At 44.6% G+C, this 25,261-nt stretch overlaps 1 protein-coding gene across 1 annotated transcript in view; it reads left to right on the forward strand.

Moving 5' to 3' along the window:
* LOC124789998 (solute carrier family 22 member 3-like) overlaps positions 1–25,261 on the forward strand; it is a 102,454-nt gene that overhangs the window by 53,866 nt on the left and 23,327 nt on the right. The window contains exon 3 of the mRNA XM_047257541.1: positions 7,687–7,908. Coding sequence (XP_047113497.1) covers positions 7,687–7,908 — 222 coding nt within the window. The remainder of the gene's footprint in view (positions 1–7,686; positions 7,909–25,261) is intronic.

Below are 25,261 nucleotides of genomic sequence, written 5' to 3' on the forward strand. Positions count from 1 at the left end.
ACTCTCTATGCGTCTGATTCGGCTGTTTCTTGCATTGGTAAAAGGCGACTCGAGATGAAATAATATGGGTATGGCGAGGTAATATTTAGTGAGCAACGAGCGAATCTCGGCAAAAGTCAGCTCCGAAGGTTTTAATAAGGGGCCCAGTTTGCACAAGAACCGATAAATCTCAGGTTTGGACCAAGACAAAGTTTTCATGAGGCCAACGTCAGTTACCTTGAAAGCATGGAAATGTTCCAGCAATCGGGATTCGTAGGCTTCCCAGTCCTCTAACGTTTCTTCAAAAGACGGAAACGGCGGCACTTGCTGCATGGCCTGCGTCTGCATGAACCCTTGTATAAGTGGCTGGAGGGTGTTGAGTAGCAGCCTGTGGTTCTCGTCCTGCTGCTGCAGAAGTTCCTTGAGGAGATCTTCCAACGTCTCCTGGTGCGTGTTCGTCGCCATTTTATTGTGTTATAACCAGGAATAACACAATAACCTCTTCAATCTGGTTTATTAAATCACAAATCACTTTTTAACAATTATGTTAGCCAAGCGTCTACCCAGGCTCACACTCAGAAGTAATGCATAATTAAAATTTGGTTATACCAATGTCCAAATGTGCATGGTGGGGTGCACGTCCCGTAATTATTCCCAAGTCCAGTGAAGTTCAGTCTCTCCGAGTGAAGTCGCAAGATTTCCGCCGAGCAGCCAGGTGACCTCGAGTGGGCGGCGAGTCATCCACAAGCAGCTGCAACACGGCGTACTGCACTTCCCGATGAGAACTGTCGTTTGCGGCGGCGGCCGGGTTTATATAAGGCTTGCTAGTTAATGGAGCCGTCGGCTGGGGTCGCTGTTTTCCAGGGAAAACCAATCGCAATGTTTCCTGGCGAAGCCAATTGCTGTGTGCTGATAAACGCGCGCGCGCGAAGGCGGCCAGCGATGGTAGCCGCGAGCCGCCCGGAGAAGTGCGGCCAGCGATGTATTTCTCGGCCACGTAAGGGAGCGTGCGTGTGAAGACGGCCAGCGAAGGAAGCAGCGGGCCGCCCAGAGAAGTGTGGCGAGCGATGTATTTGGCGGCCGCGTACTCGAGCGCGTTGTTCGGTGTTTGTTAGAAGTGGTGTATACCACAGTAGTCCATTGCTTTCTCAACGGATTTTGGCGTGCGTTTTCCAGCTGATGACATGGCAGCAATGAATGAAGTAAGATTGGAGTGTGAGCAACGCCAGCCCATATTCAAGTGGTACTGGTAGTACGATAATATGATGGAGGTAAAATGGTAATGGCATAGTGTAATTATACCGAACTCAGTCACCAACACGTACACCAATTTATCGTGTTCACGATAAAGTTAAGCCGACAGTACTGTTCAGGACACACGTAAGGAAAAATCTGGCCGACCAAAAACATCAACAAGGCCAGCTTCCAGCGGTACTGTGTTGCAACATTTTACTAGATCACCTCAGAATCTGTGAAGTAGGGTGTACGTGGAAGTGGGGTAAACCGATGAAGTGTACGACGAATTCTGAGGGCTGAAAAGGGGAAAGTGTACATTCCAAGATCACTGTATGTTCTAGAGGAGGACGATCAGGATCGAAGGAAGGAGTACTCCGTGTTGTTTGGAGATCTGCTCCTCGACGACGAAGGGTTTACAGGAACGATTATCTTGTCTGACGAGGCGCAATTCAAACCGAACGTAACCAGCCACAACTGCCTGCACTGGGCTCCTGAAAATCCTCACATTCACATGGACAAACACTTAACATACTAGGTGTTAATGTGCAGTGTGGTCTGCCATCGTGCGGTTTGATTGTCCCATTCCTTTTTGCAGGAACTATAACTGGTGAGATGTATCTTCACATGCTGCAAACATTGGTTTTTTCTGCCATCCGAGAGGTATTTGTAAATGGAAGATTTTATCTACAAGATGCCGCTCCACTTCACAGATATGTCATAGATTGCTTGGGTGAAAATGTATATGCGTGTAGGATAGGCCGAAGAGGAGCTGTTGAATACCCGTCATGATCTATAGGACTTGCACCTATTGACTTCCACCTATGGGGGACCTATAAAAATGATTTTTATCAACAGAAGCCAGATACATCGAAGGAGCTACGAGAAATCATCGAGGCATCCTCTGCGGCTATCTCACCTGTAGCACTGGCAGACGTTGTTCAGTCAACAATTCAACGCATCGATGTTGTTTAGCTGCTAAGGGGGGTCACTTTGAACATATAAAATAACCTACCCCCGTGCAAAAATTGTAACACTATGTCAGTTTGTTCCATTAATACAAAGAGTGTCTACATTTTTCTGGACCCCTGTATATACACCTGAGTGCAGTTCCCGTACGAGCAATAGAATTTTCGTAAAATCTTCGTGTTAATATCTAATTTAATCATCAATCTCCTTAATAAAATGGTTACACAGAGTGGTATCATGGTTACAAAATAGATAAATCACAAGATTAACGTTGAAATATCGGTTGACTCCAAGACGATGTTTGGTGGTCGCTATGGATACTTGTCCGGCGCTGTCTGATTACCTTCTGCGTCTATGTCATCGCTGTTTTCTGTATTGCCTTCCAACGACGCCTGCAGATGATCGTAGAAGTTTGGACTGCCGCTGGCCACTGTGTGCCCAATAGATCAGCTACGTAATCGCTTCGCTCCTTTCTCTTCGTTTCTTTTTGAACGTTCCCGTAGTTCTCGCATTCGCTCGGCACTGTGCTTCTTAAGATTTTTAGACTGCTTTCGACGCTAGCTTTCCCTTCACTGGCGTTTTCTACAGTTTCGATCATATTTACGATTCATCTGAGACGACATCTTTCATTATTATGTAATTTTCATTTTAGTACCGATTTTCACGTATTTCCGGCTCATATTTTCATCGTCTTCCTTTGTGTCCTATTAAGGATCCGCAAGCTCTAGGTATACGAGTTTCCACGCTACTCCGGTTTACAGCTTTAAACAAAGGTAATTCGCTATAATCACGATCATGCACCTACGCTGGTACGATGACGTCACAGGCACAACAAATACTGCGCGACAAACAGGTACACACGTGATCTGTCCACTATTGATTCAGCCATTGTTAATGCTTGTTTCTCATACGAGTAGCTATTAGGGATTCAAATTTGATGGTATTCTGTAACATAAGAAAGTTCCAGCGACTCGAACTGCAACAAGCGTATAGACATTTTCACGTCGAAAGTAATATTTGTTTGCTCGGCTTCTATACCATTCATCTGAAAACATTCATAGTATACAGGACAAACTTGAAGCCAACAGTACTGGAAGACGAATGACGACTTGTGAGTAGGCATAAAAAATTCCAGTTACAATCCCGTTAAAAGCCTGCCTAATACCGACTTCTAAACCGAAACACCCGACTACATTACATTTTTTTAAATTTCCCTGAGAGCTAATGGGGGTGGGGGGTGAGATCCTCCCTTGCTGCCAGGTGTAGGCGCAATTGGTGCGCACATCAGGGAAGGTCTCTGTGGACGCAAGGACCAAGATGAACAGACGGTGACATAGTAGCTTAAGTCAGAAACGCATGTACCAATTTCAATCAAATCTTGCATATCATGACTCATTATGCGTACAAAAATACTTATCGGGTATTATATCCTAACCGCCCCTAGGGGTGGGGTACAGTTGAGAAGGGATAACATGTGAAAACGTCCGAGAATGATTTGTAATATTTAACTAATCCATTTATTTAACTAGAATACTTCAAAAGTATAAAGTACCTGAGCCGTGCGTCACTTATGTTCCCACCATTACGTATTTTACACCCTGTTTTTGACGTACTTCCACGTCACTACGTTAATTTAAATCACTACTGTCACTGAGTTGCTGCTTTGCCTGACCTTGAGCGGCGTTAGCAGCGTATATCGATGTATCCCCTCTCGTAGTGTCTTTGCTCGACTGCTATTACTTCCTGGTCATTGTCTGTCATAAGGGAGTTCGGGTTGTGAGTTGGGGCTGCTAGTCAGTTGGAATGCGTCTGGAGCGCAGTCTGGACCTGCCAGTCGGAGAGTTGCAATGCGGCACTAGTGCAGTCGGGTTGGAGCTGTGGGGTCTGTGTCGACATAGCTCGCCCGACCATCGCCGCCACGCATCACTTGAGCCGGTCCACGGTCTTAGTGGATCGTCGGTCGGTCGCCCTACCGCAGACGCGTTTTGGCTCGCCGATCGTTTGTGAGTCGCCTGTGTGTGTGTGTGTGTGTGTGTGTGTGTGTGTGTGTGTGTATGTGTTTGCTTCGACTCCAGATTTGTCTTTGTGCCTGTTTAGTTACTGTTGGGTATCGTTCAGGTCTTCGTGCAAGTGTTTGTCAGGTTGTGTGTGTAGTTGGCGTTATTTCCACTGACGACGATTTTAGATGTTGTCGGTATTCTGTGGAGTTGGTCGGTTGCTGCGAACCAGAGAAACCATCTCCACGCTGGTTGTGTGGTTCGTTTCGATGGTTCGCTGTTGGGGAGGTTTTCCTGTGAGCAACACCGAGTGTTTCTATTGCTGAAATTTAGACGCCACGCGGTGCAATTAACTATATTGGTTGACTACAATTCAAGTGCACCAGCGGAATTTTCTGCCTTGTGGCCGTTAGTGTTTTGGTTACCTGCCCTGGCCACTGACGTAGATTCAGCCAGTGTTCCTTTTGGGTGAAGTTAACTATATTGCCGTATTTCAAATTCAAGTGTACCAGAGGAATTTTATGGCTCGTGGCCGTTAGTGTTCCGGTTACCTGCCCTGGCTACTAACGTAATTTCAGGCAGCATCCTTTCCTCACGTGTTGTCGCTCACCAAAATGGTGTGTAGTTTTGATAGCTAATACATATTTCATTGTGGATAATCACGTTCGTAACTTTTGGTGTTTGAGTTCTCATGTGCCGATTGGTGGCAACCAAGTCGTTTTGTCGGTCGGTCCGTGGCTGTCCCGTGGTTGGGTTCCGACGGATCAAGTGTGTAGTTGGGCTCACCACCTGTCTCACCTAAGTGAACGTGGGCAGAGCAGCCTCCCTGGAGGCTTCTGAGTGCCGTTTACTTGTTGTCCTTCTCCCGGTACTTAATTGTCTGTTTATAATCTACCATAGCCAGTGATTTAAGATATTCTTGTTTTTACTGGAATTTATGTAGTTTTGAATTTTGGAAAATCACTTGTGGGCCTTCAGCCACTTAAATCTTGGGTTTTTCTTCTTTTTTTTAAAAAAAAAAAACATTGCGGCCTTCTGCCTTTGAGAGGTTATGGTAATTTCTTTTAAAATCTTGGATAATTTTATTTTGGACATTTAGTCGTTTGTATTGCACCTTGTTTATGTTTGTCTATTCACCCTTGCCTTCAGGCTCTAGGCCTCGCTGTGTATATATGCATGTTAATTATTTTATTTGCAATTTCATCTGCATGTTTTCACCACTTGAGATTTATCTTGCTGCTTTAAGATTTCTTGTTTGCTGGCCGGACATCCCCGGTATGCGGCCCGCCAAATATTCGAGGTGGTACCTATACTGCCAACAATTGAGTTTAGAGGCCTATCGCGGCCAATACACCGCTACATTGTCGGAGCTCTATCTTTACAAAGCGGAATGTCATGGTTAAACTTGTGGCTATCCACAATAAACAGACAGACCATTCTCCGTTTTTCAGATTTTCCTTGTCTCTTCGAATTCAAACTTTGAATTGTCCCACACTTCGTCGTCTCACCTACTAGTACAGCGCATAAAACACTAAAAAACTCGTGTGACACTCGCAACATAGACAGAATCACGCAACAGAGCTATCAAATATATGCTCTGGCTCTGCTACTCGCTACAGGACTACATAACTAAACTTATTGTTGCACCGCTTGAAATAACAATGCGTCGACATACTCTACCTCTGTTACGTCTTGCAATAATAGTGTTGCTAACAATGATTTTGAAATTTCGTTAACTTGCTGGACGCTTTCGTGAAGAATGTGCAGTGACATACTTTTTTTGTCGGTGAAATTCGCCAGAATAAAATACGCCAGAATTTCGGTCAGGTACGTCCACCAATCAAAATTATGTAATTAAATAAAAATCGTAGATCGTTTCAGTGCTACCTATTCCCACAACCTTAGATTTTTGCGATTGCATCTTTCCTTTAGCCTTACATTACGGTGATCATGGAGTGCTAGGGTGATTTAATCCCACTAGGTAGATCTTGGCCCTTATGACTTCGTGGAGGAGACAATGTGGCCCGCGGACTAAAAAGTTTGGAGACGCCTGGTGTAAATCATAGGGGAATCAAACAGTTGCAGCGACAGTCCTTTTTTCCCTAAACGATAATCATTGCTGCCAGAATCGCAATTTTCCTTAGATTTAAGAAACTGTTGTGCGAAATTCGATAGAGATACGGATCAAAAACGGGTATGAATATATGTTAAATGTGTGTGTGTGTGTGTGTGTGTGTGTGTGTGTGTGTGTGTGTGTGTGTGTGTGTGTGAAATATATGTGGCATATGCGTATGCAGGCGAAGCTGTGGGAAGAAAGCCTCAAGAGTGTAAATTAAATCTGGATGGTTGATTGGTTGGTTGGTTGGTTGGTTGGTTGATTTGGGGAAGAAGATCAAACAGCGAGATCATCTGTTCCATTGGGTTAGACAAGAATGGACAAGTAAGTCGACCGTCCCCTTACACAGGAACCATCCCAGCATTTACCTGAAGCGATTTAGGGATATCTCGGGAAACCTAAATCAGGATGGCCAGACGGGGGTTTGTACCGTCGTCCTCCAGAATGAGAGTCCTGTGTGCTAACCACAGTGCCACGTCACTCGGTATTAAAAATCTGGAAAATCCATGCATTCCATATGGCCCGTTACACGTTGACAGGTGGGGCAGCCGAAAAGGTTATGCGCCACCTCTCTCGGTGTGAAATCTGGAAAATCCATGCTTTGTGTTGCATGCTGACAGGCGGGGCAGCTGAAAAAGTTATTTGACTTTGCAGAAGACAGAAAGACAAAACTATTGTATATCCCAAAATACCTGAATAAAACTTTTCAAATTCACTTTAACGCACATTATTGTCTTTTATTTATTTTGTAGGTGTAATTGTGTCTGTTTGTACATTTGTACCTGCTTAGAGAGAGAAAGAGGCACGTCAGGCACAGCTAGTAGTGGCTGAAATAACATATCAGGTATTGGCTGAAAAGATTTAATTTTAATGTTCTATTAAACTGGACCGGTCTCTAGCCGCATGCTCATCTACAGCAGCAGACTGTATTGAAAATAAATGCCTTGCAACTGGTGTCCACTTTTAGTCACCTTGAAGTTCCTGAAATAACTGCTAACCGTAGAGCATAGTGAGTATAAAACAGCTTTCGGTGTATGCCCATACACTTTTCACATAAAGGAGAAGAGAGAGGGGAGGGGAGTTCTACTGCTGAGACGTTCTGAAGCTAATTCATTCATTTGCGGCTAGCTCGTGATTGTTATGCATTGGGATGTTATACCCTTTTCAGGCGAAAGTATCTAGCAGGCTTAGCTATTCAAATTTTTATTGTACTGACAAACAAGACCAAAGACAAATATTTAGAACTGAAATATACAATTTTCTTATTAAAGAAGGTACTGAAATACTTTGAGCTTCTCCTAACAGTTGTTATCGAAGACACATTTAGACGTATGCTCCAAACCACAAATAAAAATGAATAATAATTTTTAAAACTCACGTATTTGTTTGCAGGTACCTGCCTGAGTCGCCACGATGGCTGATAAATAAAGGACGCACAGAAGATGCTTGCGAGGTCCTGGAACGTATAGCGCGCACAAACGGAAAAACTTTGTCTCCTGATATCACGAAAAAAATTGATACTCTTTGTCAACAAAGAACTTCGAAAATGGGCATTACAATCATCATAACCAACAAAAATCTCCTGAAAAATACGATTTTACTTGTGCTCAATAGGTGAGTGGAACAAAATATTAGGTTCATTAATTTGTAATTCATTAAGTATAATTAGTTCAGATTATACCGAAACTGCTGATTAGAAACTTATGTAGTTTCTATGAATAATATAACTGCGATGGTTATGTGATAAACAACGCCCCACAGTTTTTTCTCGGAATATATTTAAGGTAAGAGTTTGAATTTGATGACAATATCAGTCAACGTTTCTTTTACATGTACTATTTTTGTACGTACGCTCCATTACGTTCTATGGCCTTGAACCAGCGTTGTGTAAAATCATATATTCCCTGTTAGTGGAGCGTTATGTAAGAGCACATATTCCCTGCTGGTAAAGCTCTGGTCGCAGTTTCGAAGCCATGTTTTCACTCCATGAATTCCTCTCTCATCATCTTCGAGGTGAGTCCGATGTAGAGAACAGCCAATACAGATGTTTACTGACAGTTATTGTTTCCACGTGGCATTCGCGACTGGAACAGGAAAGGTGGGATCAGCTTCTTGAAGTTTTCCTGGTGTGCTGAATGTTCGATGAGGTTTCGGGATTGCAGCTGGATCATGTTGACTTCTTGCCACGAGATCTCGGCTGGCAATCGTCCAGCCATCTTCAGGTGAGTGTATGTCACCTGAGACTGCAAGTTCTTTTTTTCTCTTTATTGTATTTCAATGCCCCATAAGGCGCGGGCTGGCAGCAGCATAGGCGCCGCTCTTCAGCCGAGAGACAGACAATATGTACAGAACATGGAGACATTTAAAACAACATAAAGGAGGAACTATGGCGAAACAGACATATAAAAGGGGAAACATAATGGAAAAAAGAGGGCGACTAAAAATGGTGATAAAAATCTAAAAACTGTACACAAAAACGACACACTGTGACCATTAGAAGATAAACAAGGCGAAGTATGGACAGAGTATAAAAGTAGCGATGGGCAGCGCAGCGCATAACAATCACTGACAGCAACACTATGTACATGTTCAGCACATGATTAAAATCACAGCTTCTGATGTCACAGGTGAACAGCACCAAACACAACACTGACATAGCGTACTAGAACGAAAACATACTGAGAGGTTCTGCCAGGGGGATGGAGATGAGGGACAGGGGAAGAAAGCGGGAGGGGTGGTGTTCATGGGGGAGAGGGGGGAGAAGGGCAGGGGGGCGCGCTGAAGGGAGAGAGGGAAGGACGTGGGAGGGAAACAGTCAAGGAGGAGGTGCAGAGACTCAGTGGGGCAAGGAGGAAAATCCGCTCTGGGAGAAGGAGGGGGAGGAAAAGGGGGGCCCTGGGAAGGGGGGGAACAAGGTCAGGCTACAGTTTGAAGGGCCTTATAAAAGTGTGGGGGGCGGGGGAGTTGGAGATCCAGGCAACACTGGCATAACAGTGGATAGGATAGATGAGGGATTTATAGATGTGGACGATGGTGTAGGATGCACTCCCATGTCCGACCAGACAGGAGCTTCAGGAGGCAGAGGTGGGAATGGCCTTTCTGCTGGATGGTCAGGAGATGAGAGGTCCAGGTGAAGTGATGGCCGAGGTTGAGGGCAAGGATCTCAGGTTCGGGTGGTTAGGTAGTAATCATGGAGACGTAAGGAGTGGGTGGTGTGGTCTATGATGATTACCTGTGATTTGGAGGGGTTGATACGAAGGAACCACTGGTTACACTAAGTGGTGAACTGGTCAAGGTAGGTTTTGAGGGTGCGTTGGAACCATTGAAGGTTAGGATAGAGAGACAAGAAGGTGATGTCATCAGCATATTGGGAGACTCCAAGTTTCCGGCGTCGGCTTTATAGCAAAAATTGACGCCTAAACGCATGTGCATTGGCGGCCATCACAGGAGCGTCCTCTATCGAAATCTGCACCATTTAGAAACACTGTTCTATCTGTGGAGCTCAGGCTCATGCATGGAGGTGAACACTACATGTCCGCCCTCTGTCGGAATGCGCGCTCGCTTGTCTAAAAACCGGACGTCAGACGTCGCTTGATGTGTCATTATGAATAAACTGTCTTCTATCACAAGAAATAAGAGAGATCACTGGGTCCCAAGCCCTGTCCAGTTGAAAACCGCCGTCACGATTTATAAGATTTTGTGCTAGGTGTATTTCCACAGATTCTTTAATTACTAAAACACAAAAAGTTCCAGCTGGGGCTTAGAATTTCATGGCAGAAAAGGCCATAGTTTGTCCTGCAGTAATACAAAGCTTAGATACAGCCGACTTACCGAGCTGCGAAAGGCGAGTGTGGCGTTTGTGTTTCATGTACTGTGTGTGTCGTCTGACCGATGTAAGCTTTGCCACATTGGCAAGGAATTTTGTAAATCCCGCCCTTCCACAGACCCACATCATCTTTTACCAAACCGAGAAGGGCACTAATATTCGCTGGTGGCCAGAAGATGAAAAGGCACTTGATTTGGCAGAACTTAAACGGACAGTCTTCTGGCGGTATGTAGATGACAGTTTTATAGTGTGGAAACATGGTGAAGAAGAACTGTCACGTTTCTTGCAACATCTGAATACAATCCACAAGAACATCCAGATACGACGGAAATAGAGAAGGATAGTTTTTTGCCGTTTTTGGGCATTCTGTCTATCGTAAGCCCACACATACGGATCTTTACCTGCATGCGTCGAGTTACCGTCACCCTTCACAAACTACTGACGTCCTTAGAGCTTTGGTGCACTGGAATCACGTTGTTTCTGATGAAGACAGACACAAAGGAGCTAGAACATTTACAGTTGTTGTTCAGAGGTAATGGATACTCAAATTTGCAAACCACTAAGACGGAAGAAACCTGACCTCCCACAACATCAAGAACATAAGGAGCTGTTCAAGTCCAGGGCATCCCTTCCCTACGTTGGCAGCCTTTTATCTAAGTAGGCTGAACCCTAAGTAAACATAAAGTTAAATTAATCTTCCGGCTTCCAGCGAAGATTAGTGCCCTTCTCGGTTCGGTAAAAGACGATGTGGGTCTGTGGAGGGCCGGGATTTACAAAACTCCTTGCCAGTGCGGCAAAGCTTACGGAAGTCAGACGACACACAGTACATGAAAGGTACATTGAACATGAGTGCCACACTCGCCTTTCGCAGCCCAGTAAGTTGGCCATTGCTGAGTATTGTATTACCACAGGACATACTATGGATTTTTCCGAAACAAAAATCTTGGCCTAGTGAGAACTTTTTGGGATTCAATAATTATAGAATCTGTGGAAATATGCCTAGCACAAAATCTTATAAATCGTGACGGTGCTTTGCAACTGGACAAGGCATGGGACACGGTGATCTCTCTAATTTCTTGTGAGAGAAGATAGTTTATACATAATGACGCATCTGGCGACATCTGATTCTGGTTTTTAGCGACGTGAATACATTCCGACAGAGGGCGGACATGTAGTTTTCACCTTTACGCATGCACCTGCACTCCACAGACAGAACAGTATTTAAATTAATTTTATCCATAGTGGATGCTATCGAAATCCGTGACTGTTCCTTTATGGGGTTGTAGAAAAATATCCGCTCCCAGTCACAATAAAAGATTGTTTATTCGTCACACGACCGGTTTCGGGCTTGCGCCCATCTTCAGATGTTTATACGTTCATTTACATGTTTGTACTGTTGGAGGTCGCTGTATAAATACAAAAAAATTATTTGCTGGTGACTACAATTGTGAGTGGTAAGGTAGAATTTGACGAAAATATACCTGTACTTACAAAAAGATGAAGCATCATTATTACAGTTATGCTGTGATGATAGTTTTGACACTTAGCTACACACTTATGGTCTTTTTGACATCCATATATCAGGTATAGCTCCATATTACACTATTATGATGTGCACTCGTGAAATACACTATGTTTACATACAAACATGTGGGCTGTGGTCAAAGAACTTAGATGTAGCAGAAGTAAAGATGATGCAAATAAAACACATTCGCCTGCATAGCATTTATAGGTAAAATTTCATACCAAATTGCCAACCTCTTCCGGAAAACTGGTATTCAAATTTCTTTCAGCACTAACAACAAGCTACAACAGCACATCATCCACAACAGTAAGACAAACAACCAATGCCACCACAAATCAGGTATTTACAAACTTTTTATGTGACAATTGCCCATAGTTCTACATAGGCCAAACCGGAAGGTGTTTCGCTATAAGATACTGTGAGCATATGGATGCCTTCCAGCTGAATAATTTTGATAAATCGACCTTTGCAATGCACCTAAAAGATCATGGCCACTCAGCCACAGCCACTACAGAAAACCTACAAATACTACACACTGTGAACAAAGGAAAGAAAATGAATCTGCTTGAAGAGTTAGAAATTTATATCCACAGCTCTAATACACCAGACCTTGTTCTGAACGAACAAGTGGAACTTGCAAACAAATCCTATCTTCACATATTTCATGAAATATTCAAAAATAGAAAATAATTATCCTCTGATATAATAACAAAGTAATATTCTATGGAAATTCGATGTAGCAGTCATACAACAGTCCAAGGGTCATTATCATAATTTGTAATAGTCATATTGTAAACACAAGCTGTAACTGGCATTCTATAATGTGTAATAGCTTTCAAAAATTTCATATATGTAACATTATTGCACCTTGTAGATCTAAGTTCTCTGACAACAGTGTGGCTCAAAACAGTTCTAGCTGTCATTTTTTAATTTTTAATTTGTACTAGCTTTGAGTAATTTCATATATATACAACAACATTGTACTTCCTAGATCTAAGCTTTCCATAAAAAATGTGAAACAAAAAATTTCATAATGTGTGTCAAGAAACGTCGCAGTCTATAATAGCTTTTTAAATTTTTATGTATGCAACGCCTTTGCACTTCCTGTGGCTAAGTTCTTTGACCAGAACCTACGACTTTCTGTGTGAGCAACATCTTTACATCTGGTACATCTAAATTCTTTGACCACAGCCCACATGTTTGTATGTAAACATAGTGTATTTCACGAGTGCACATCATAATAGTGTAATATGGAGCTATACCTGATATATGGACGTGAAAAGACCATAATTGTGTAACTAAGTGGCAAAACTATCATCACTGCATAACTGTAATAATGGTGCTTCATCTTTTTGTAAGTACAGATATATTTTCATCAAATGCTACCTTACCACTTACAATTGTAGTCACCAGCAAATAATTTTTTTGTATTTATACAGTGATCTCCAACAGGACAAACATGTAAATGAATGTATAAACACCTGATGATGGGCGCAAGCCCGAAACCGGTCGTGTGCCGAATAAACAATCTTTTATTGTGACTGATAGCGTCAGAACAGTATTTCCAGAGGATGCGGATTTCGATAGAGGATGCTGCTGTGATGGCTGCCAAAGCGCATGCGTCTCCGCAGCAAATTTTGCTATAAATCCGACACTGGGAACATGCAGCCGCCCTCCTACCAACTCTTACCCCACCTTCCTCCCTTCTACTTCTCAGGGCTCCCTGTCCCCTCCCCTCCCTTTCCCTTCCCCTGAGCAGTTTTCCCCCTCTTACATACCTCCCTCTCCTGTGCTGCCCTTCTGTGTCTCTGCACTCCCCCCTGCGTTGTCTTCCCTCTTCATCTCCTGCCCCACCCACCTCCTTCTCTTGCATCATACATGCATGTAAATACACTGACGAAAAGAAATGCAACACCAGAAAAATAATTAGTGTAGAACAATGAAATTTCATGGATGCATTTGTGTAGTAACATATGTAAGTGATGAACATTGTAAAATAACATGATGATATAAGCGAGAGATAGGATTATTACAAATGTGAAATTATGGTACACTCCTGGAAATTGAAATAAGAACATCGTGAATTCATTGTCCCAGGAAGGGGAAACTTTATTGACACATTCCTGGGGTCAGATACATCACATGATCACACTGACAGAACCACAGGCACATAGACACAGGCAACAGAGCATGCACAATGTCGGCACTAGTACAGTGTATATCCACCTTTCGCAGCAATGCAGGCTGCTATTCTCCCATGGAGACGATCGTAGAGATGCTGGATGTAGTCCTGTTGGAACGGCTTGCCATGCCATTTCCACCTGGCGCCTCAGTTGGACCAGCGTTCGTGCTGGACGTGCAGACCGCGTGAGACGACACTTCATCCAGTCCCAAACATGCTCAATGGGGGACAGATCCGGAGATCTTGCTGGCCAGGGTAGTTGACTTACACCTTCTAGAGCACGTTGGGTGGCACTGTATACATGCGGACGTGCATTGTCCTGTTGGAACAGCAAGTTCCCTTGCCAGTCTAGGAATGGTAGAACGATGGGTTCGATGACGGTTTGGATGTACCGTGCACTATTCAGTGTCCCCTCGACGATCACCAGTGGTGTACGGCCAGTGTAGGAGATCGCTCCCCACACCATGATGCCGGGTGTTGGCCCTGTGTGCCTCGGTCGTATGCAGTCCTGATTGTGGCGCTCACCTGCACGGCGCCAAACACGCATACGACCATCATTGGCACCAAGGCAGAAGCGACTCTCATCGCCGAAGACGACACGTCTCCATTCGTCCCTCCATTCACGCCTGTCGCGACACCACTGGAGGCGGGCTGCACGATGTTGGGGCGTGAGCGGAAGACGGCCTAACGGTGTGCGGGACCGTAGCCCAGCTTCATGGAGACGGTTGCGAATGGTCCTCGCCGATACCCCAGGAGCAACAGTGTCCCTAATTTGCTGGGAAGTGGCGGTGCGGTCCCCTACGGCACTGCATAGGATCCTACGGTCTTGGCGTGCGTCCGTGCGTCGCTGCGGTCCGGTCCCAGGTCGACGGGCACGTGCACCTTCCGCCGACCACTGGCGACAACATCGATGTACTGTGGAGACCTCACGCCCCACGTGTTGAGCAATTCGGCGGTACGTCCACCCGGCCTCCCGCATGCACACTATACGCCCTCGCTCAAAGTCCGTCAACTGCACATACGGTTCACGTCCACGCTGTCGCGGCATGCTACCAGTGTTAAAGACTGCGATGGAGCTCCGTATGCCACGGCAAACTGGCTGACACTGACGGCGGCGGTGCACAAATGCTGCGCAGCTAGCGCCATTCGACGGCCAACACCGCGGTTCCTGGTGTGTCCGCTGTGCCGTGCGTGTGATCATTGCTTGTACAGCCCTCTCGCAGTGTCCGGAGCAAGTATGGTGGGTCTGACACACCGGTGTCAATGTGTTCTTTTTTCCATTTCCTGGAGTGTACATTAATAACAGGTGTAACAGTTAGAATGTTGAATCCAAGAATGAAAACATGCTTGCATTGTGTTGTATAGGTAGAAGACGTAAGTTTGTGGGATGAAGTAGCATGCATGTTGCAGCTGGTTGGTCAATACAGACATGGTTAACGCTGTTTGTGGAAGACTCTGGAATTGTCGTCTGATGATATCCTCTGTATGTTCAGCTGGGGACTGACCTGGTGATTGGGCAAGTCAAGGGAAAATGACACTTCTAGAGCTTGTTGGTATATGATAGCGGATGTGGGCGTGTGTTATCCTGCTGGATATCCCCTCTGGATGTTGATCATGAATGGCACCACAAGAGGTCAAATCACCAGACTGACAACAATTTTGCAGTCAGAGTGCGTGGGATAACCACGAGAGTGCTCCTGCTGTCATACGAAAACTCACCCCAGGTGATAACTGAAGCGTGTACGTCCAGCGCGTCTAGCACACATACAGGCTGGTTACAGGCCCTCAACAGATCCCCTTCTAACCAATACACCACCATCACTGGCACGGGGGCAGAACCAGCTTTCATCAGAAAACACAAGAGACGTACTCCCTATCAACCAATGAGCTCTCGCATGACACCACCAATTGCGAATGGCGGTGGTTTGGGGTTAGTGGATGCATCCTAGAAGGAGTCTGGCATGGAACTGTCCTGATCTGGTGACTGAGCTAGCCAAGGCAAGATGTCGACACCGATTTTTAACAGTTCGCTGTGTCACTGTTGTGCCAGCTGTCGCTCAAATTGCTGCTGCAAATACAGTTAAGAAGCGCCAAAGCCATACGCCTCTTGGTAGTGCCACCTGGTCGTTTGGAGCCCAGTCTTCTTGCAACTGTACTGTCTCGTTTTTGTGTACGACGTGATATACAACGGTAAGGAGAGGTGGGCTACAGAATGGTGTAGCAACTGTCGTCACATGAAGTATGGACAGAGGCAGAAATGAGTTTCAACCAAGTGAACATACGAGATGTGATGGGAAAGTTTCAAGAATGGACCCTCCTACTGCTTACTGGTTTGGCAGGCAGGTACACGGAGGATAGGGACCGAGTCATTGCCTTGTTCTTGAACGCCCTCTGACAGGAAACTGCGTTTCCTCGATTCAGTTCGTTGTGGTAGCTGGTTGAGCGTGGGTCCGTTAGGGCTTGTTGCCGGATTCTGTCTGCGTGAAAATGAACGTAAAAACGGAGCAACGGGTTTGTGTGAAATTTTGTTTAAAAGCCGGGAAATCAGCTTCTGAGACTTACGAATTATTAAAAACAGCTTTTGGAGATAGTTGTGTGAGCCAGTCAAATGTCTTCGTCTGGTTGAACAGATTTAAAAATGGCCGCGAATCATTTGAATATGAACCACGGTCCGGCCGTCCTTCCACCTCAAAAACGAATGAAAATGTTGTGAAAGTTCGCGATTTAGTGCGCTCTGATCGTAGACGTACAATTAGGGAGATTTCTGATGAATTTAATTTTTCTATCCAGTTAAGTCAATTTTAACTGAAGATCTGAACATGCGTTGAGTGTGTGAAAAACTCATACCAAAAGTGTTGTCAAATGACCATAGACAATATCGACTCGAAGCAAAGCCTTCTAGATGCAGGTCCTACACACAGCGGCCATATTGGCACGTGACGTCACAAACTGTTGGCCATCGTATCTTTACTCGGCAGTCCTGGTGGCGTGTATGTTGTGTTGAAAGTGTGTGCCACGTGAAACTGATATATATTTCGTACAGTATTCGCCTACAGTTCTTCGAAGTATGGGATACAAGTGTTGCATTCCCTTTTGCCAAGGAATTATAAATCCCAAAAAGGCATGAAAGTGCACATATTTCGATTTCCCTAATGTGTGAAGTTGAGAAACCGCTGGACTGCAGCTATTCCCAGACAGGAATTTGTGTCTACGCATCATTCAAGGGTAAGTAAATGACAAAAAATTTATAGCCTGTTATTTGTTTCCATTGCACCACATTTGCCAATTATTTGTAAAAGTAGCTATGTATCATGTACCAGTATAATTTGTTTCTTAATTCTGGACCATTGCTGCGAGGTTAACACGAAGCTGGCTGTGAAATGTCTCTCATATTTGCAACTATTGTCACACAGAATAGTCATATTAATTAGTGTGGCTCGAAAATGTTTAGTATTTCTTATCATTCCTACCAGATTATTGAATTTCCAGTACTTTTGTTTGGAAGAGCTACAGAATGATTTTGTTCAGTTTTACATATGTAGTTATTCGGAAATAATTTCAACTTGAGTAAACTACCTTACAAAATTGCTTTAATGAATTCAGTGTTCGACAGATTAAGCAGTATAGAAAGCAGAATTTCGAGGTAAGTGCATTGTGATTAAATTAACAGCACTCTGTGATTAAATTAACACCACTCTTTAAATTAACATCACTAAACTAACAGCACTATCCTTCAGTCGAGGATATAGGAGAAATGCTTAAGGTTCTAAAGTTCTGGAGAAACAGGGAAATAAAATATTTTTTCGGGTTTTTTGATTTATTAAACATTATGTCAGGAGGTGTTCCATTTCGTCGAATGATTTGAGCTTCGTATGAGGTCAGCAAATTTTGAAGTGGAGAGGAAAATTTACGAAAATAACCGGGGAAACAAATTCTTAAATTCGGTAGGAGCTCCAGCTGCTTTATTTAAAACCGAAAAAGTCTGCTTGTTGTTGCATATTGCCGATTTTTTACTGCAGGAAAATGTAGCTCCTGCGGTAAAAGAATTTTAAATTACAGTTTGTATTCAAGCATAGAAACGCGTATTTAAGGCAAATCGTCAAAATAATCTTACATCTTGAAATAACATATGGCAGTTTTGTTCAGTTACTTCACGCAGTGATATAAATTTCCAAACTTTCATTACAAGGCCATGTAGAAGTGAAAAGCACGAGAATCCCTACGCAGTTTCAGCTCTAAAACCCGTAAAGTTCGTATAACTGCTGAGTGCTATACAGCAGCGTTCCGATACAGACCCAGCTATCAGTATGTGACGTCACAAGTGTGCGCGCAGACCTGTAGTCTAGGTGATGTTACTTCATGTGTGCCAAGAACTGATAAATCGGACTAAAAATGACCCAGATTTGTCAAATAGGGTAATTGCAGGTGGCGAATCGTGGGTATATTGATATGATCCTCAAACGAAAATGTAGTCTTCGCAGTGGAAGACTCCAGGTTCACCACGACCGGAAAAAACACAGCAAAGTCGTCGAAGCTGAGGACAATGTTGGTGAGTTTTTCGATTCTGCCGGTATTGTGCATCATGAATTAACCCCTGGAGGACCGACAATTAACCAGGAATACTACAAATGTGTCCTTGAGCGTTTGCGAGAAAAGGTGAAACGTCCCCTTTGAACAATTATACAAGACTGTGCTTAAACTGACACACAATATTTTTAGCGCAACGCAATCTGACTTTCAATAATCCCTACAGAAGAATGGCCCTGACTAACATTAACCTATACCTTTCACAAATCACTTACCTCACAAAAATCTTCGTTACTCGAACTACTGCAATACAGTGAGCGCCACTACTGCCAGCTTAATAGTGTTGAAAAATCATAATATACATAGCAGTTCATGACATCCAGTCTTACAAATTTCAAAACTCCGCTATTTCTCTCCCCACATCCACCACAGCTGGCGGCTCACCTCCAACTGCGCCACGCTACGCGCTGTTAACACCCAGCTGCCGCTGCCCAACACTGCAATGGCAGGCAACAATGCAAACTAGCCATAGACTGCACACAGCACAGCCAGTGATTTTCATACAGAGCGCTACGTGGCGTTATCAACAAAAAAAACCTAAACAGCCTACTTACAAAGGTGTGGAAGAAAAGGCCTGCATTGTGGATAGACAGGAGTTGGGTGCTACACCACGACAATGCTCCAGCTCATCGTGCCTTCTTTATCGTTGAATTTTTGGCCAGATTCAAAATTCCTGTGCTTCCACAACCGCCATATTCCCCTGATTTCGCCTCTGCAGACTTCTACCTGTTTCCTAAACTGAAATTTTCACTGAAAGGGAAGAGATTTGACTCGACTGAAGACATCCAGGCAAATACGGAAAGCGTCCTTAACACACTTCAGGAAAAAAAAATTCCAGGAATGTTTCCAAAAATGCAAACACCGTTGGAGTCGGTGTGTTCAGTCAAAAGGGAACTACACTCCTGGAAATGGAAAAAAGAACACATTGACACCGGTGTGTCAGACCCACCATACTTGCTCCGGACACTGCGAGAGGGCTGTACAAGCAATGATCACACGCACGGCACAGCGGACACACCAGGAACCGCGGTGTTGGCCGTCGAATGGCGCTAGCTGCGCAGCATTTGTGCACCGCCGCCGTCAGTGTCAGCCAGTTTGCCGTGGCATACGGAGCTCCATCGCAGTCTTTAACACTGGTAGCATGCCGCGACAGCGTGGACGTGAACCGTATGTGCAGTTGACGGACTTTGAGCGAGGGCGTATAGTGTGCATGCGGGAGGCCGGGTGGACGTACCGCCGAATTGCTCAACACGTGGGGCGTGAGGTTTCCACAGTACATCGATGTTGTCGCCAGTGGTCGGCGGAAGGTGCACGTGCCCATCGACCTGGGACCGGACCGCAGCGACGCACGGATGCACGCCAAGACCGTAGGATCCTACGCCGTGCCGTAGGGGACCGCACCGCCACTTCCCAGCAAATTAGGGACACTGTTGCTCCTGGGGTATCGGCGAGGACCATTCGCAACCGTCTCCATGAAGCTGGGCTACGGTCCCGCACACCGTTAGGCCGTCTTCCGCTCACGCCCCAACATCGTGCAGCCCGCCTCCAGTGGTGTCGCGACAGGCGTGAATGGAGGGACGAATGGAGACGTGTCGTCTTCAGCGATGAGAGTCGCTTCTGCCTTGGTGCCAATGATGGTCGTATGCGTGTTTGGCGCCGTGCAGGTGAGCGCCACAATCAGGACTGCATATGACCGAGGCACACAGGGCCAACACCCGGCATCATGGTGTGGGGAGCAATCTCCTACACTGGCCGTACACCACTGGTGATCGTCGAGGGGACACTGAATAGTGCACGGTACATCCAAACCGTCATCGAACCCATCGTTCTACCATTCCTAGACTGGCAAGGGAACTTGCTGTTCCAACAGGACAATGCACGTCCGCATGTATCCCGTGCCACCCAACGTGCTCTAGAAGGTGTAAGTCAACTACCCTGGCCAGCAAGATCTCCGGATCTGTCCCCCATTGAGCATGTTTGGGACTGGATGAAGCGTCGTCTCACGCGGTCTGCACGTCCAGCACGAACGCTGGTCCAACTGAGGCGCCAGGTGGAAATGGCATGGCAAGCCGTTCCACAGGACTACATCCAGCATCTCTACGATCGTCTCCATGGGAGAATAGCAGCCTGCATTGCTGCGAAAGGTGGATATACACTGTACTAGTGCCGACATTGTGCATGCTCTGTTGCCTGTGTCTATGTGCCTGTGGTTCTGTCAGTGTGATCATGTGATGTATCTGACCCCAGGAATGTGTCAATAAAGTTTCCCCTTCCTGGGACAATGAATTCACGGTGTTCTTATTTCAATTTCCAGGAGTGTATTTTGAAGGAGTACCGCAATTGTACAATTACAACCTCATTCTTTGAACTTCGCAATTACACCATGTATATACAGAAGAATTACTTATATTTCTTATTACTTATATTTCTCCAAGTGAAGGAAGACTGAGTACAGATAATGCAACAAGAAGCAGAGTCCAGCTCATCACTGACAACAAGGAAGAACTGTGATGTTTGATCCGCGACTAGATGGCGTCTGCACAGTGTCACAAGGCGAAGTGGCTCCTTGGGCAGGTGGGCTGAGTCACTGCCTCCTGCCATCCTATATTCTGGAGGCAGAGGGCGCTCTTAGTCCACAGCCGCTGGATGCGTGGCTCAGCGGTCGCACACCATTGCGTCCGCTGATCCCGCGCGACCACTGTCAGCGTCTAACGGAAACTAGCAATTCCGTTACCGACTGTAGAGCGCCCGTAAGGTGATATCGATATGTGACACCACACTCGTGACCACTGCCGCCAGCAATCAAGTAGAATGGCCATATACCTGCCAAGTCTTTCTTCAGAAGGGACATCCAGCTTCTCGGAGCCGTTTCACATGACCTCGCCCACAGTCAGTGAGCCCTACTAATGGCGTCTTTGTAGCCTTGAAAGCATTCTTGATTAACATCAACTCGCCATGACCAGTCTCGATGGTAACTAACGCTCACGACCGTTACAGCGTGTGTTTTCATACACACAGTATCACTACTAGCGCCACTCTTATGCGAATGGCGTGAAATCTATTAGACTTCGTCTTTCAGATGTAGAAACACGCCTACCAACTTTCGGTTACGGCACATAACTCCGATTTTTTTCCCTTCACTATATATTTTAAATGGATGTAAATAGAGGCTGCATGCATAAACTACTGTATTCGTTAATTGTATGTATGCTGAAATTGTTTTTCATAAGCAATGCCATCTATTGTCCTGTTAATTATAGCGTGTATGAGTTTAATAGCACAATTAGTTGTTTGAATAATTGTAATATGATCAGCTACTAGTTTTACCCTTATTTAATTTTTAAAATCCGTCAGACTTGTTATACGTATCTGTAAAAGTACTATTTGTAAATAATAGACATACTGCTGTCCTAGCGCCTTCTTTTTGGTAACTCAACTTAAGAGTACACGCAGTACCAGGAATCAGTCTGCACTCGACTGTTGCCCACAACAGATTACTACTTACTATGTACGCACATGCTTAGTACATGCAGTGTTTTCAATATGGCATATTTTTATGCATTGTAAGATCTCCATAGATGATTCAGTAATATTGTGGATTCAGTGTAAAAATTTGTTGTACCAGTGATACTGCGCACATTTTCCATTTAGCTTTCGAAGATGTATGATCGGTAAAGCTTAAGGCTGCCATTCAATAAACAACTGTGACGAAGGCAATTTGTGTGCAACATGGCCACTACGCCTCTTACTGCATTCCTGCAGATCTACAGTACTATTGACATATCGGTGTATTTCTATGGCTTCCCCGATGAAGCGGGCATGGGATTTGTTCTCCAAAGCGAGAAAATCTGTTCCGGCGAATGTTATTATTTTGTCGGTCTCACAAAGCGCGTGCTCCACCACCGTCGGTTTCTCCACTTGTATTTATCTGAAATACCTTTTACGTTCGCAGATCCTGACGTTCATAGATCGTCTAGTAATTCCCACACAGGCTTTTCCACATGTACAACGTGTGCAGCATATTCCCGACATTTCAAGTAGATCGTTTTTGTCTTTTGCCAATCTGAGACACTCTTTTAGTCTTTGAGTGGTGTTTGCGGCGTATGCGGCCGATTCGTCCGTCCTCTGGGTATGTATGACAGAAAGGGTGTTCCTATCGGTTCTTCTTCTGATGTGTCGTCTGGCCGAGTGTTGTTCTTATTGTAACTGGTTGGAGTGTCCATTGCTCTACAGAAAGTTTCCGAAGTATTTCATTTCGCTAAACACTTGCCCTTTCTGCTTCTGCCACACGGCGAAAGACCGACTCATGTAAAAAGGACTCGCAACATTTCTTTGAGAAGCTGAAGAAACTACAGCTTGGGACGAGCGGCATGCCTGCAACACTAATAGGCGACATTCAGTCTCTGGATAGCAGTGGTCACATTGATATAGGCCATCAGTGTATTTATGATGAATCCCTTTTTGGAAATGGCTCCACGAGCTTACGTGAGACCAAACAAGAAGCTGTTGAAATAAGAGAAGTAAATAGCGAAATAATCTCTTTGCCTGGCCTAGTCTGCTCCTTAAGTTCTTTTCGGCTCGGTCATCATATTTTCTATTGCTCCCAAACATATTTATTTCCATTACTCTCTATGCTTCCATTTTACTCAGAGAATGTCCAAACCATTTATCAGGCTCTGAAATACATTTCCACTTCTATGTGTATAGGAACGTCATTTGCGTCTCTTATCGCTGACATTCTTTCACTCTGAGTTTTAATCCCACTTCTAAAGACTGCTTTTGTAATATATAGATTGAACAGAAAAACAAATAAACTGCATTCCTACATTACGCCCTTTCTAACACAATCGCCTCTCAGTCAGCAGTCCATACTTATTGGTTCACCTTTTTTCACGTACACTATGTGACCAAACATCCCAGCATCCGGCTGATAATGACTTACAAGTTCGTTGCAACCTCCATCGGTATCGCCGGAATTCAGTATGGTGTTGGTCCACCCTTAGCCTTGATGGCAACTTCCACTCTCGCAGGCATACGTTCAGTCAGGTACTGGAAGGTTTCTTGGGGAAAGGCAGCTCATTCTTCACGGAGTGATGCACTGAGGAGAGGTATCGATGTCGGTCGGTGAGGCCTGGCACGATGTCGGCCTTCCAAAACATCCCAAAGGTGTTCTACAGGATTCAGGTCAGGACTGTGTGCAGACCTGTCCTTTACAGGGATGTTATTGTCGTGTAATCACTCCACTATAGGCCGTTCATTATGAACAGGTGCTCGATAGTGCTGAAAGACGCAGTCGTCATCCCCGAATTGCTGTTTAACAATGGGAAGCAAGAAGGTGCTTGAAACATCAATGTAGGACTGTGCTGTGACAGTGCCACCCAAAACAACGAGGGGTGCAAGCCCTCCACACGCTGGCAGATGATGTTCACCGGGCATTCGCCATACCCACAACCTGCCATCGGATCGTTACATCGTTTACCGTGATTCGTCACTCCACATCACGTTTCTTCACTGTTGAGTCGTCCAATGTTTACACTCCTTGCACCAAGGGAGTCGTCGTTTGACATTTACCGGCGTGATGTGTGGCTTATGAGCAGCCGCTCATTCCAAATTAATAAGTGTAGAACAGATGTCGCTTGAATTCAATGAAATAGTATCGGCAGCAACTGAGAGATTTATGCCAAATAAATTAGCAAACGACGGAGTTCATCCTCCTTGGTACACAAAACGTGTTAGAACACTACTCCAGAAACAACGAAACAAACATCCCAAATTTAAACAGACGAAAAATCCCCAAGATTGGTGATCTTTAACAGAAGCTCGAAATTTAGCGCGAACTTCAATGCGAGATACCTATAACAGTTTCCACAACGAAACTTTGTCTCAAAACCTGGCAGAAAATCCAAAGAGATTCTTGTCGTATGTGAAGTATGTTAGTGGCAAGAAACAATCAATGCTTTCTCGACTCGATGGCAGTAAAGATGCTATCGAAGGTAGTGCTGCCAAAGCAGAGTTATTAAACATAGCCTTCCGAAATGCCTTCACAAAAGAAGACGAAGTAAATATTCCAGAATTCGAATCGAGAACAGCTGCCAACATGAGTAACTTAGAAGTAAATATCCTCAGAGTAGTGAAGGAACTTGAATTACTTAATAAAAGCAAGTCTTCTGGTCCAGACTGTATTCCAGTTAGGTTCCTTTCACAGTATGATGATGCATTAGCTCCATACTTAACAATCATATACAACGGTTCGCTCGACGAAAGATCCGTACATGAAGACTAGAAAATTGCACAGGTCATACAAATATTCAAGAAAGGTAGTAGAAGTAATCCACTTAATTACAGACCCATATCATTAACATCGAAATGCAGCAGGATTTTTGAACATATATTGTGTCCTAACATTATGAATTACCTCGAAGAAAACGGTCTATTTAAACACAGTCAAAATGTGTTTAGAAAATATCATTCCTGTGAAACACAACTAGCTCTTTGTTCACATGAAGTGTTGAGTCCTATTGACAAGGTATTTCAGATCGATTCCTTATTTCTGGATTTTGACACTGTACCACACAATGGGCTCGTAGTGAAATTGCGTGCTTATGGAATAACATCTCAGTTATGTGACTGGATTTGTGATTTCCTGTCAGAGAGGTCATAGGTCGTAGTAACTGACGGAAGGCATTGAGTAAAACAGAAGCGATTTCTGGCATTCCCCAAGGTAGTTTTATAGGCCCTTTTCTGTTCCTTATCTATATAAACCATTTGGGAGCAATCTGAGCAGCCGTCTTCGGTTGTTTGCAGATGACGCTGTCGTTTATCGACTAATAAAGATCAAGACAAACTG

The sequence above is a fragment of the Schistocerca piceifrons genome, chromosome 3, assembly GCF_021461385.2.
Source record: "Schistocerca piceifrons isolate TAMUIC-IGC-003096 chromosome 3, iqSchPice1.1, whole genome shotgun sequence".
In the NCBI taxonomy this organism is placed as follows: Eukaryota; Metazoa; Arthropoda; class Insecta; order Orthoptera; family Acrididae; genus Schistocerca; species Schistocerca piceifrons.